The following is a 13495-nucleotide window of genomic DNA, read 5'->3' as shown; positions in this document are numbered from 1 at the left end:
GTGGTGAAGGGGATCGTATTTGGATATTTTGAGGGAGAATTTTAATGATTTGAAGAAACTGGAGCTCATTATTTACTGTTCATATGGTAGCTTACGTGGATGTCATGGGTATTTTATTTAAACTTTTGACAACTCTACAGCTTCTTTACGCAACGGTCCTTCCTTCACGGAGGTGTGGACACGCTAATTTGGGTGGCTCCAGTAGCACAGCGCCCAGGTGTTCAGACCTGGAAACAGGTAAACCTGACCTTTGCAGGAATTGCGTCGCATTTACTGGGTAAAGGTCTCTAAATCAACATTTAGCTGTGAAAGTACATTAGATTCCGAAATATAAACATACCATACTCGAGAAATACCAGCAAACACTGTTAATGGTAATCGTTAAGTAATATTATCACCTGCAGCCCAATATTTCTTATCCTTTAAGCAATCCATCAACAAAAAATGGGGGAACAACTCCACTCCATGCGTAACAATGGAATAGGGCAAAACGACTCAGATCATCCTGTGGGTCCTGGGAGACCACAGGACAGCACACATTGGTTAGACATTAGTTCGGTAATCACAACAGGTTACGAGTTTAAACTGTCCAAATAATCCGGAAGAGCAGATAAAAGGAGGCGGAAAGATCGAGAGACGGGAGCGCACGAAGGGGGAGTGTCTCAGACTCCCGAACGTCTGCGAGCGTGAGCGCACTCAGCCGCACCGATTCACAAACGGCGCTGTCTCTTAACGGAGAGGCGTGCAAGGTGCTCCTCTGTGAAGGCTCGATCCGAGATTCTCCAACAGCTTCCGAAGAGCCAGGTTGGTGTAAGATTAGACCGCCTCCGAGTGCCTGCTGTATTGTTTCCATTCGTTGTAACCGTCGACTGTTTGTACATACCTAATATTTTTTGCAGCGTTGGTTTGACATGCCACTGAATTGCATGGTTTAGAAAAATCAATATTTAATTTTTAGTTAGGATCAACAAAAAGTATGGCAAATTAAAGCAGCGAGCACCCGAATTCATTTTGGGCACCGTAGGAAATATTGCGATAGCCGGTGCCGGAAGACTTTTGAAGAAGCGTCCGTGAGTGCGTTATGTGTAACCAAGAATTCAAGTTAAAACTTATTGCCAATATTTCTAGTTGCTAACTTGTCTCACATTTAAACCGCAGTACTCGCACAGCACGTAATAACACGTGTTAACTTTTGTGAATATATTTTCCCGCACCAGTTTCTTACAAATTTCTATACTCATTTCTCTACTCATACTCAACGTAACGTCACTGTTGCGGTAAAAAATCACAAAGTGCCTAATAACGGAATAAAGTAAATGTTTAGATTTCTATACTACTCTCTCTAATTTCTATACTCATTTCTCTACTCATACTCAACGTAACGTCACTGTTGCGGTAAAAATCACAAAGTGCCTAATAACGGAATAAAGTAAATGTTTAGATTTAAATATATAAATATATCTGAAACCTACCTTAACCGGTTCGCGTGTCTATATGTAGGCTGTATGTATGTGTTGCATCTGTATAGTGAGGAATAATAATGTTACTTTTCTGAAAATTTTAAAATTTGATTTATAGAGCCCTGTATGCCCAATAATGGTACACAGGTTAGAAAAATACAAGTAATTACTATTTGCAGGAGCGATTGGAGTCTGTAGTCTAACTGGACTTAAAGGGATTGTGCAGAATACATCTTTCTATTTCAGTATATAGCACGTATGATGTTACATAAATATAACGTTAATAATTATGCACTGCAGTAATACAGAGGGACTCGGATAAAGAGAAGCAGTACTTACATTTGCTTAGCGCCCTGGACAGTATATGGGGACGTGACCGTGTAGTTACATTTCAGAATGGTGTGTTCTTCCTCTATGTAGAGACTCCAGAATGCCAGGGGCATCATAACTTGAATGCAGTTGAACATTGAAAAAGGGGTTGCTGTTGGTGTATGTTTTTTGGCTTTTATGGTATTTTTTATGGTGGGGGGGCAGGTTGGTCTGTCATTTAGTCTTAGAAAACTGACCAGGTTGTATCAGCGCGCAGATTAAACATACAGATGTGTGTGTGTGTTTGCGTGTGTGAGTGTGTTTGTGCTTGCGAGAGGGAGAGGAAAACAGAAAGAGAGACTGTGTGTCACAGTGTGTGTTTCTATGAGAGATATTTGTTTATCTGTCCGTCTGTGCACACTCTTTCACCAAATGCTCTTTATCAGTCCGCTGGGCTTTTACAGTCAGAACTTCGCCTAAGCGGGGAAATGGCTATGGTAGAGGTTTTAACCTGCTGGCCTTGTCCTCTCATGCTGCTGTTTTTCTTTTCCTTGAAGTTGTGTAGAATTTAACTTTTATCAGCAGTTTTATCCCCTGCACTCTCTCTTGTTCTTTGTAAAAGTCTGTAGAGACACTCAACAACATGAGACAGAAAGGTAAGTTCAGATCACATCATCAGCGGACGGTCATTGACAGGGAGAAATTGAACACTGCTGGCACTGTCTGCTTTTGAAACACCCCCAGGAAAAAGCGCCTTTAAAGTAAGAATGTCAATGAATAATATTTTATGGGGAAAAAAAATTCTCATGTCTGTCTAAATGTCTTTGCCATGCCCAATACGTGCCCTTTGTGTGGAGGATTATTCTGTTTGAAAAACAAATGTTTGTTATCAGTTTTAAACGCCCCTAAGATGCCTCCCCGCGAAGGTTTGGCTCCATTGACAAAAGAGAGGCAGCAGCTTATGCTGCAAGACAGCGAGGAGTTAATGAGACAGAGAGAGAAAGAGAAGGCGCTGCCACCGAACAGAAAGAGCCTGTATGTGTGATCTGGCTGTGATTCTGCCAGGACTACTAAGCACAGGAGATGACACAGCCATCAGACATGAAGGCTCATGCTCATCTCAGATTCACCAAGGGCTCTGCTGTCCTCACCTGGTCGTTACATTACATCGCATTACTGGCATTTAGCAGATGCTCTGATCCAGAGCGACTTACATAGGCTATTCTGGGTGAAGTACCTCGCCCAACGGTACAGCAGCAGTGCCCCAGTGGGGAGTTGAACCAGCAACCTTTCAGTTTACGAGTCCTGCTCATTGACCCCTATGCTACACTTGCTGCCTGTAGATCCACCATCCTGAGGGGTTAGTGATGCCAATTTGGTGAACATGCAGCCGCCGACTGGCACCCAAAGCAACAAAGCAATGCAGTTACCTATCTAATGGAAGTCTCTGACCAATCAGAGCAAAGGCCGCAACCTTGTTGGTGAATCTCCTTGTTTTAAGGTTTCCCGTGTAGTAAGCCAAATCTTAGGCAAAGGAATCCTGACAGTGTTTAAATCGGGGTTTACATATGTAGTGCGTTTAATACAACTGAAATTAGGACAACTCAAGTTCTGTACAAACTGCATAAAGTATTGTGAGACCCAGAAATCCATTTTTTCTGTGGTCAGCGCTAGAACTACCGAGGTTGTCAGTCTGATGGCATTTTCTTTTAAATTTGCATTATTCTGCTGCTGTGAAAGATGTATGTTTTTCTGCTCATGCTATTTCTTTGATGTGCATGTTTAACATTATTGTGCCAGTCTGAAGTGCAGAATTTCAAATCAATGGAAGGTGTAATTACTTCCTGCTCATACAACCAAGCATAGCTAAAATTACAGCTATATAATCATAACTGTTGTCTCAAGACTTGCCAGTTTTATAAGTGTATTTTGCAACATACCAGCCTACTTTTTTTTTGGTCAATGGTCCTATTTTAGAGGGCTCAGCACCTGCTATCTTTTCAGTTGCTTTGTTCTGAAGTTTGAAAAGGGCATTTCTGTCTGTACAAAGTTATTCTTATCCTAAAACTATTCACTGTATCTGCCTGCTCCCTCAGCTTTGAAATGCATAAACCCCTTCAGAGTTTTATTTCATATAATCACGTACAATTGTGTATAATTCATTTCTTTTCTTACACTGATCTTGCCTTGTCTTTGAATTATAAAATTCAGGCAAAATCTGTTCTTAATTTGTTTCTTTTGTGGAGGCTATTTTTGGCTATTTGTAAGTTTTGTTAGCCCATTGTTTTTTTTTTCTCTCATTGTAACATGCATACAGGCAGGCCTAAATTAATATTTCCCATGTTTAGTCTAGTGTGCAGTTGTAGTGTATTATGTATAATTGTTTAAAACCATTTTTATTGTTCAGATATTTCAACTTTCACGCCTTAAATAAGTGACATGCTTATGTTATGTAAATGCTTATGCCTAAAATCAGTTTGTGTTGTTTAAATGTAACCACACTACAGAGAGTCTCAGGTCTAAGGCACACTTAAAGCCACGGTAGTGCCAGTGAGTAATTGCTGGGTAACGGTCCCGGCTGTCGGATGGGCCTCACTGCAGCACGTACAGTTGGAGTTTCCTTTTGTCACTGTGAAGCTTTCCAGAGGCAGGATGTCAGGTGTTCTTGAGGTGAGGCTTGCCTCGTTGCAGGAGACGTCTTCGTTAATTAGGGGGTGCAGGTGAACTTGAGAACTGGAGCACAAGATGTGCCTGTTCCCCCTCCCCCCGGTGGCAATTGTAATCATTTGTCCAAATGATTATTTTCCTTGCTGCGTGGTCCCCTGCTGGATCGCATTGTTCCGTGATACACCCCCCCCCCCCCAACCCCGCCCCCCTATATCAAACTCCAGAATATTCATCAAGTCACTGGGGTGGAAAGATGTCTAATGAGTTCCCTGAGCTGTGTGGGTACCACCTCCTTCCTGCAAACACGCCAACACACACACACACACACACACACACACACACACAAACTGCGTGCAGCGGAATCTTCCTAAGTGATATTAAATAAAGCCAATCCAACACAAAGAGATTAGCTGTCAGCTGGTTCTGCTCCGTGTCTCCGCTGTGCTTGCAGGTGTGTGACGGGGGAGCAGCAGAGGCGAGGGATGGAGGGGAGGGACGCTCGCTGTGTGCGTCCGTAGGGAGGGTGAGCGGGGAGTCAGCCAGTGAAGACGCCGTGGTCCTCAGAGACACGCCCCTCCCGCCTCGCGCCCCCTCCCAGCTCCGCCCCACCCGCTCTGCCCGGAGCGATGGCCTTCACCCTGTCGGAGATCATGGCCGCCCGCCGGCAGCAGCAGCAGCAGCGCGGGGCCAGAGTGGCGGTGGAGGTGGACGAGTACAGCGCCAACCCCACCCAGGCCTTCACCTTCTACAACATCAACCAGGGCCGCTTCCAGCCCCCACACGTGCACATGTAAGAGTCATTCTCCCCTCGAATCCACACGAACGCATTACATTACATCACATTGCATTACGTCACATTCATTTAGTAGATGTTCTTACCCTGACTGACTTCCGGCACAAGAGAACCAAAGTGTGTCCATCAAAGTTAAATGAGGAAACGTGTCAGACCAGGCAAACAACGCTCCCAGCCCAGGGAGTCTGAGTACAGTAGACCAGTACCTCAAATCCACAAAAACGCAGTAATACTGCTCAATGCCACCCAAACTGACACATGCACGCAAATGCAAGACTCCTACCCCGGCATTCACTCCATTCCTTTCCCCTCATGTGGACATGTCTGTCTCTCTATATCTTGTCTGGTAAGACTGTAAGTACCTCTGTACCTCTGCGTGCCATGTTGCTCAGCCTGTCTCTCTCTCTCTCCTTGTGTCAGAACAGTATGTTAAGCCTTGTCTTGGTGATGCTCTTCCAGTTGTACTCCCTCCCTCCCCCCTGCCGCGTGCAGGGAGGATACCTGTGTGATCCGCTCTGTCTCTCTGTGTCACTCAGTCTTTCTCTCTGTCCTGGTGCCAGAACAGTATGTTAAGCCCTGTCTTTGTGCTGCTGTTCCAGTCCCATCATGTGGACATATGCCTGTGTTTCTGTGTCTCATCCGGTAAAACTCTTAAGACCCCTCTCTGCTTCTCTGTGTCCTGTGTCGCTCATCCGTCCTCTGTCTCCTGGTGCCAGTACAGTATGTTAAGCCCGGCAGCGTATCTCTGTCTTTGTGCTGCTGTTCCGGCTGTTCCCCCGCCCCCCCCGCTGCTGCTGCTGGGGCGGGGGGGGGATACCTGTGTGATGTGGGCTGAACGGGCAGAATCAGAAGCGGGCAGTGCCAGATCCCTCAGGACCCCCCGCTGGGGCTTTATCGGCTCCAGCTCTGCAAACTCCCACCAGACGACTCTCTCTCGGTGAGAGAGCAGCACTGGGAAAGCACAGCCCTGCACAATAAGCGTGTTCTTCTGCCTTCTGTTCACTTAAACGGTCCAAAAGAGTGGCATAATATTGCACTTTGTTGTCCTCAGTGAGTCACAGATTATAACATTGAAGTAGATGTGAGCAGATAATAGCTATGTGTTCTTCGGACGCTCTGAAGAAACCCTCAAGGCCTTTTTGTGCTTGGATACAAATGGGTTTGGCTTTGCTCTAGCAGAGTTTGAACTTTTTTTTTTTTTTTTTTTGTTCTACAACAATACAAATCGTTGATAGGATTGCTTTACAGGAAATGAGGTTATTAATAACAAGAGGAGCTCAACATTTGAGCAGGCTCTGTGGTGATAATACACATGAAAGGGTTTTTCGTGGTTATTTGCCCTGATTGACTGGGGGGAAAAAAGACCAGTCTGTCCTTTTACAGGTTCCTCTCCCCACACTGTTAAATGTCTGCCGCACTGTGTCGTAGGGTGGACCCCCTGCCCCACGACACCCCGAAGCCACCCGGGTACACCCGTTTCGTCTGCATCTCGGACACCCACTCCCGCACGGACGCCATCCAGATGCCCTTCGGAGACGTCTTCATCCACGCCGGAGACTTCACCGAGCTCGGCCTGCCCAGCGAGGTCAAGAAGTTCAACGACTGGCTCGGTAAGAACTGAGGGTTTCTGCTGGCGTTCGGTGCAGAATACGTCTCAAATCCGGGCAGCAGCTGCGGCCACGTAGTCAAGACACAAGGTCCATTCAGACAGTGCAAGGATTATGTTTCACTGAGAGAGTACAGCGCTTGTGTGAGGACACTGTGCTTCATCCTGAGACTGTAATGGTTACATTCAAGCGAATAACCTTGCTATCAACTATAATTGCAGAGTGATGCTCACAACATTGATACATAACTCTCTGGCTGTAAATCCAAAGCCCCAACCGCTCCAACAGCAGTCTTCTGTTCCCCTGTTCATCAGAATTGTCCCGGTGGCTACAGAACAGGCACCTTAATTCCAACACATTATACAGCATGTCCTGCTACAAACCCACATAATCCACCAAACGTGTGCCCCTCTGGCCCCAGGGTGGTGAGGCTAATAACCACACTGTGCAGAGATGTTATCGGTCCCCTCCTTGCCCTGTTTTTTTTTTCCACTTCCTCTGACTGTGCATGTGTTGGAGCAGGAAATGAGCAGATGAAATGCTTTGGGGAGCGGGGTGGGGGTGGGGTATGACTCCGTAGCTCAGCCTCCCCGGGGTGACCCAGCAGGGTGCAGGAGCCGAAATCCTGTTTGGGGGCGAGATACAGCTGATAAGGGCGCAGCGCAGCCCTCTTCCCCCTTGATGAAGGGGGGGGGGAGACCGAGGACCCGTTTGAGAGGAAATTCTCTCACGCTCGCAGCACCTCATCCTTCTGTAACTCTGCCTCACACGCATACACACGTCCCTGTATAAATATTTATAAAGCTGGATTCAGTTCCTGTTGGATGTTGGATCTCTTTGTGGCTTTCTTTTGGATGAATAATACAGCCTGCGTTTTATATATTTATTTGGTTTTTTTTTTTTTTAAATCGTAAAAAAGATCTGATTTATTTTGGTGTTCCGACACCTACGTCTCCGTGCGTGCGGAAAGCACAGCAGATGAACTTTCTCAGGAATTATCTCACACCTCTGCTCGGTGCTGTCGCAGTTCTCTCTTTCTCTTCTGTCTTTTTAACACTTATTTTTAGCAGAAAGGCCTGGTGGCTCGTGGCAGCAGCTCAAAGCTTTTTCTCTGCGCTGGTGCTGACTGCAGACGTGGTGGAGGGGGGAGGCCGGCACGGCACTGCTCCGCCGAAGGGGGGAGTATGCCCTGGGTATGGCAGCCTGAGCTCCAGGGTGTGGCAGCAGTGTGGCATAGTGGTAAGAAGCAGGGCTCGTAACCAAAGGGTTACTTGTTCGATTCCCTGCTGGGGCAATGCTGCCGTAACTTTGGGAAAGGTACCTGATCCGCAATTGCCTATATCCAGCTGTATAAATGGATTACATGTAAAAACTGTAACCAGTAAAAATTGCTCTGTGTGATGGTGTTGCTTGTGGTGGTCATGGTGTGTACTGGGCTGTGTGATGGGTTTTGGTGGAAGCGGTGTGCGTGTGCGTGTGCGTGTGCGTGTGCGTGTGCGTGTGCGTGTGTGTGTGTGTGTGTGAGATGGTTTGGTCCCATGCCAAGTTTGGTGCTGCTGTTCCCAGGTCAGTGACCCATTCCATTGTTTGGTTGTGGATGATTTGCATCATGGAGCTGTTAGCTGAGCTCTTGGCGTTTTTCTCATCTCATAATTCGAGATCAGAATCGCGCTAGGTCCCCATATCTCTCTGTCTTTGTTTCTCTCTGTCCCTCCCTCTCTTCCCCTGTGCTGATGTTGATCTTACAGTCTGTTATCGCACAAAATCACAGGGCCTCACCCAGGTGTGATAGTACTTTGCACATATATCAATGGGCCAGTCTATGAGAAATAGAACAACCTTTGGCATGACCCTCTCAGGTTTTCTGTTAAGTTGACGTTATATGAAGTTATGTTTATGTGTAGAAATTCAGACATGGGGAAAAAAGTGGTTCCTGTTAAAATATCATATTTCAAACCATTTAAATAAGGTTCATTCAGAGTTTGTCCCCTTTCACAAGGAATGAGGCACACGTGTGCAGGGACACGCTCTTACAAGAATTTTTTTCTGAGCTGCAGTCTACAGCGTTATGGTCGTTTTTTTTAAAGCAAGTTGAGAAGACTACTCAGTGACTCAGTACTTAAGGTTACAGTATTTGTATTCTACCCCAAATAAATCTGTTCCGCTGCGAATTGTGGTGTGTGCAGCACATTAGCATTTTAAAGCTCAGCAGTCCTTTCCGCACACACTTTCTCTGTTACTGCCGTACCACAGCAGAAGAAGCTTTGAGATGGGATGGTGAGGCTGAAAGGGAAGCTCTTTGGAAGACGTGTCTTTGCGACTCGGGCTCTTTGGAAGATGTGAGAGAGCTGACGAGGAAAGCTGGAGATGAAGCTCCTTTGGAAGGGCTGAGAAAGCTGGAGATGAAGCTCCTTTGGAGGTTGTGAGGGAGCTGGAGGAGTGGGAGATGCAGCATATTTTTTTTGATCTTGAGGAGGTGTAGGAGAGAGTCGTATCACAACGAAGGATCTCTGCTCGTAGTCTGAGCAGCGTATGCAAAACCGGCTTCATCGTTCACTAAAGTATTCATAACCCAGCGCACATCTGGGGGGATCGAAATCTGATATTTCCTCTCTCTGTGAAGATCCATTCACTGCCCTTTGGACGGGTACCAAACCTAACACCTAGTAGACTGCGTTGCGCAGGTTCAAACCTGACACCCGATGAGAAATACTGTGCTAGCAGGACTTGTGCTCTGCAGAGCTCTGCTTGAGATCAGAACGATGACTTCAGTGAGTTAGTGTTTCTCCGCGGAGTTGAAGCGGGGACTGGAACTGGTGAGCAGCAGGCTGGCTTGTTGGATGTGTATCTCCCTGTACTGGGAGCAGGATTATAACAGAAAACTCTTCACTCTTCGTGCGCTCTCCTCTGTTCAGGAACCACTCTCGTCTCAAAGAATCCTCAAGGGGGTCAGAGTTCACAGGATCCCTCTTTCTAGAACAGGACTTAATTTAGGACTTCTTCTGTCCCATCCAGCCACACCCCCCCCTTCAACTGTGAATAATAGATTTGATACTGCTGAAGATGGATATGAAGTGTGTGGTGATGGAGAGGATAGTACCTCTGCTATAGCTGTTCTGTAGTATCCCCCCTCATCTTCACCTAAGGGTCACACCTGTCATGTACCTGCTCATTACATGAAATATTACATTATTGGCATTTAGCAGATGCTCTTATCCAGAGCAACTTACATCAGTTACAGTTTTTTCACAACGTTATCCATTTACACAGCTGGATATTTACTGAAGCAGTTGTGGGGTAAGTGCCTTGCCCAAGGGTACAGCAGCAGTTTCTCAGCAAGGAATTGAACCGGCAACCTTTCAGTTACGAGTCCTTCTCCTTAACCACTATGCTACAGTGCCGCCCACTAGACTACCGCGCCCCATGGCCCCAGCCTCTATCCCAGCATTCTCTGAAACGGGAGAAATGGGCCTCGGTGTTTCCTCACTTGCCTCACAGTGCACAATGGGAATGAAAGTTTAATGAGAGTTTTTCTTCTCACCGTCTCCCCTGAAGTGCCTGTGTGCTCTTACCGTTATTTTGTTGTTCTGTTGTGTTTACTCAACAGAGGAATTCGCTGCCGGGTGTTAATGAGAGAGCCTGACACGCTTTTAACATTAAAAACAAAAAGGATTTTGAGAGACAGCAGCCTTGAGAATGCATCATTTGTTTTTTTTGTATCTGTTTTCTGCCGTACTCTGTTCTCTAGTGTATTTTTGTCAAAATATAGGTTTCTGCTTTAACCTTTTTTGAGTTGGTATTTAACACATTAATACAATCAATACAATATAATAACTGTTTCCATTTTACCCGGAGGGGAAATCTCTAGCCTCTGCTTATCAATGCCAAGGAATCTAACATCTAGGTATCTTTCAGGGCTATTTGTTTCACTTCAGTTATTAGGCGAAGTTCAAACAACAGTCCATGGACTGCCTTTTTCTAAACTTGCTGCCATTGTGTATGTAATTTAACCCCCGTTTCTGCACTGCCTGTTTCTCCCACTCACTTTTGTAGTGTTGTAGTGTACTTTTTTTCCCACAATCCCATGTGGCGCACCACATGTGGCATCCCTCGCGAAAATCAGCAGGCGTTTCTGGGCACGGTGGACACGGTGGCCCGTGACCAATCAGATGAAGTCATCTCCTTACGGTCACTACCCACATTATTATCACTTTGGTTCTGTTTTAGATATAAAAAAAAATAAATAAATAAATAAAAATACGTTTTTGGCTCAGTTGTGTGGACCAGCACGCTGGCTTGCATTCATAAAATATTAACGTTTATCGTGGATTTCTCAAGGTGTTTAATATCTCAGTGCTGCATGTGTAATGTTTTGAGTGCTAATGTTGTCAGTGGGGCTGTACATTTTTTTTCATGTATTTTTCTGAATGAAAGGAAAGTAACAGTTTAAATGCCTCTCTGGGTTTGAAAAGAACAATCCATCATGGATAGAGCATGACAGATGAATTGCTAGAATGGTTGAAAATTAATTTTTTGTAAAAGTGCCAAATCTGAAATGGGATCCCAGGTGGATGGGAAAACTTCCCTATATTCGAATTAATTCTAAGATTTTTCTGTGGTAGAATTTGAAGAATCACTTCATAAAGATTCTGATTTGACCCAGTGTTCTGAATTGCATGTTGCCAGTGCTGTCATGAGTAGAGCCATCCTAGCCACGGCTTCCTTTTTTTATCTGACTGCTCCATGCTTGTGAGAGTGGTGGAGGAGAGAAGAGGCTGCCGTGGCAACGGTGTACGTTCACTCCAGCTCAAACTCAAAGGCACAGACAAGGGATGGAGAATCCACCTCCAAGGTTTTCACCATAAACCCCATTTATGCTTTGGTCCCCTTCAGTGTTCTGGCTAGCTCTGCACTGAAGACATGTCTGTTAGTGACTTGACTGCAGACAGTAATTTGCCATTTTTAACCATGTCTGTTTGTTTCTTACACATATTTTGCAACATTTCACAACTTCTTGCTTTTAAGTAGCTAAATTATTTATCAAATGATTTTGCCTACATGACTCCTTTCATCCTCGTTGATTCACAGCATTCAGAGTTTTTCCACATAGCACATTTTATGTTGTGAGTTTTGCCAGAGATGAAACGTATATCTTTAGGAAACAACACTGTAAAATTTCCAGAAGGAGTTAACACCACCACTCACTCTCCTCTCTGCTTCCCTCAGATATTGGGTAGCAGTGTAACATAGTGGTAAGGAGCAGGACTCGTAACCGAAAGGCTTCCAGTTCGATTCCCTGCCATCACACTGCTGCTGTGTACCCTTGGGCAAGGTACTTAACCTAGAATTGCCTCAGTAAAAATCCAACTGTATAAATGGATAAAACTGTAACCATACGTAAGTCGCTCTGGGTAAGAGTGTCTGCGAAATGGCAGTAATGTAAATGCAAATGTATATGTAGTGAAGGTTGGCTCCAGCACACCTCTGTTTCTATGTCTCCCGGTATCAATGGAGAGTGTCCAGTGAGGCCCTGGATCTCCACAGGAGGCCTCTGTGACAGTGAGCTCCAGTCTGGCAGTCCCGCTGTACAGAGGAATTCCCCTCTTGGTGCAGTAATCCCCCCCCCCCCCCCCGGTGGCAGCAGGGGCACATAGAAATGAAACAGTGTGGGGAGACCCGGATGCTTCCTGTGGACTCCCCTGCAATAAAGTCTCACCAAACGTGCTGCTAATATCATCTTGTAAGAGGATATATTTAATATAACTGGTACTGGGGGAAAAATGTTTACTGGAAATATCCAAATGAAGATGTAACAGAACCACTCCTCAGAGACCTATTGGGAGCTCCATTTATGAACTGGCATTAACAAACAGGTTGTTAAACACATCCCTTGTAAAAATGTAATTTTTGTTGCATATGTTTTTAGGGCAATCATTAATTCCCTCAATATGAAAAAATAGAAAGTGTGCTTGCCACACAATCTGTGAACTTATCTGTGAAGTTACAGTTACAGAAATATCCCTAGCACACCATACAACACTTACTGATTATAGCCCTTAAGTGATATCACAGAAGATTCTGGGTTTTTGGACATTGAGACGTTGAGCTTTTTAAAACATCATAGAAGACTGTCAAGTTTTGTTAATTTTTGTATTTCTCCATTTTATGTAATTTATATTGTGTTTACAGGAAATTTAAAAAAAATTGAGAGTAAGAAACCCCTTTCTCTGCTATCAGGAAACCCCTTTATCTGTGTGCAGTCAGTCCCTCTCTCTGTAAGGAGCCCCTCTCTCTGTGCAATGTGTGTGTGTGTGTGTGTATGTACTGTTAAGGGGGATCATTCCAGAATTTTCATGGTCAGACACGATGAACAGCCATTCACGGTCTGACAGCTCAGTTTATTTAAAATAAAAATACATTTCAACCTGAGTCATTGATTTTCAAATTGCAGTGAATCAGGGTTTTGTTTCTTGTGTTCATTTTTGTGTAATGAAGTCGTGAGATGCCATTTTTGTTGCTGCTGTGATTTGAATAGGAGTTTACAGTAGGGTACATCCAGGAAAGATGTGTTCATATCGTCATGGCTTGATGTGCATAGACATGTTGTTCATCCAGGAAGGTTCTGAAGATACTGATGACACTTGATGGATCTGCAGTGA

General features: G+C 45.0%; 1 protein-coding gene across 1 annotated transcript in view; it reads left to right on the top strand.

Moving 5' to 3' along the window:
* The first annotated feature begins 653 nt into the window (after positions 1 to 653).
* LOC118770496 (metallophosphoesterase domain-containing protein 1-like) overlaps positions 654 to 13495 on the top strand; it is a 37101-nt gene continuing 24259 nt past the window's right edge. Inside the window, exons 1-3 of the mRNA XM_036518214.1 lie at positions 654 to 804; positions 4888 to 5226; positions 6658 to 6839. Of these exons, the coding sequence (XP_036374107.1) occupies positions 5063 to 5226; positions 6658 to 6839 (346 nt within the window). The 5' untranslated portion in view covers positions 654 to 804; positions 4888 to 5062. The remainder of the gene's footprint in view (positions 805 to 4887; positions 5227 to 6657; positions 6840 to 13495) is intronic.

This window comes from Megalops cyprinoides, chromosome 23 (genome assembly GCF_013368585.1).
Source record: "Megalops cyprinoides isolate fMegCyp1 chromosome 23, fMegCyp1.pri, whole genome shotgun sequence".
Lineage (NCBI taxonomy): Eukaryota > Metazoa > Chordata > Actinopteri > Elopiformes > Megalopidae > Megalops > Megalops cyprinoides.
This window is presented reverse-complemented; position numbering and strand designations above follow the sequence as displayed.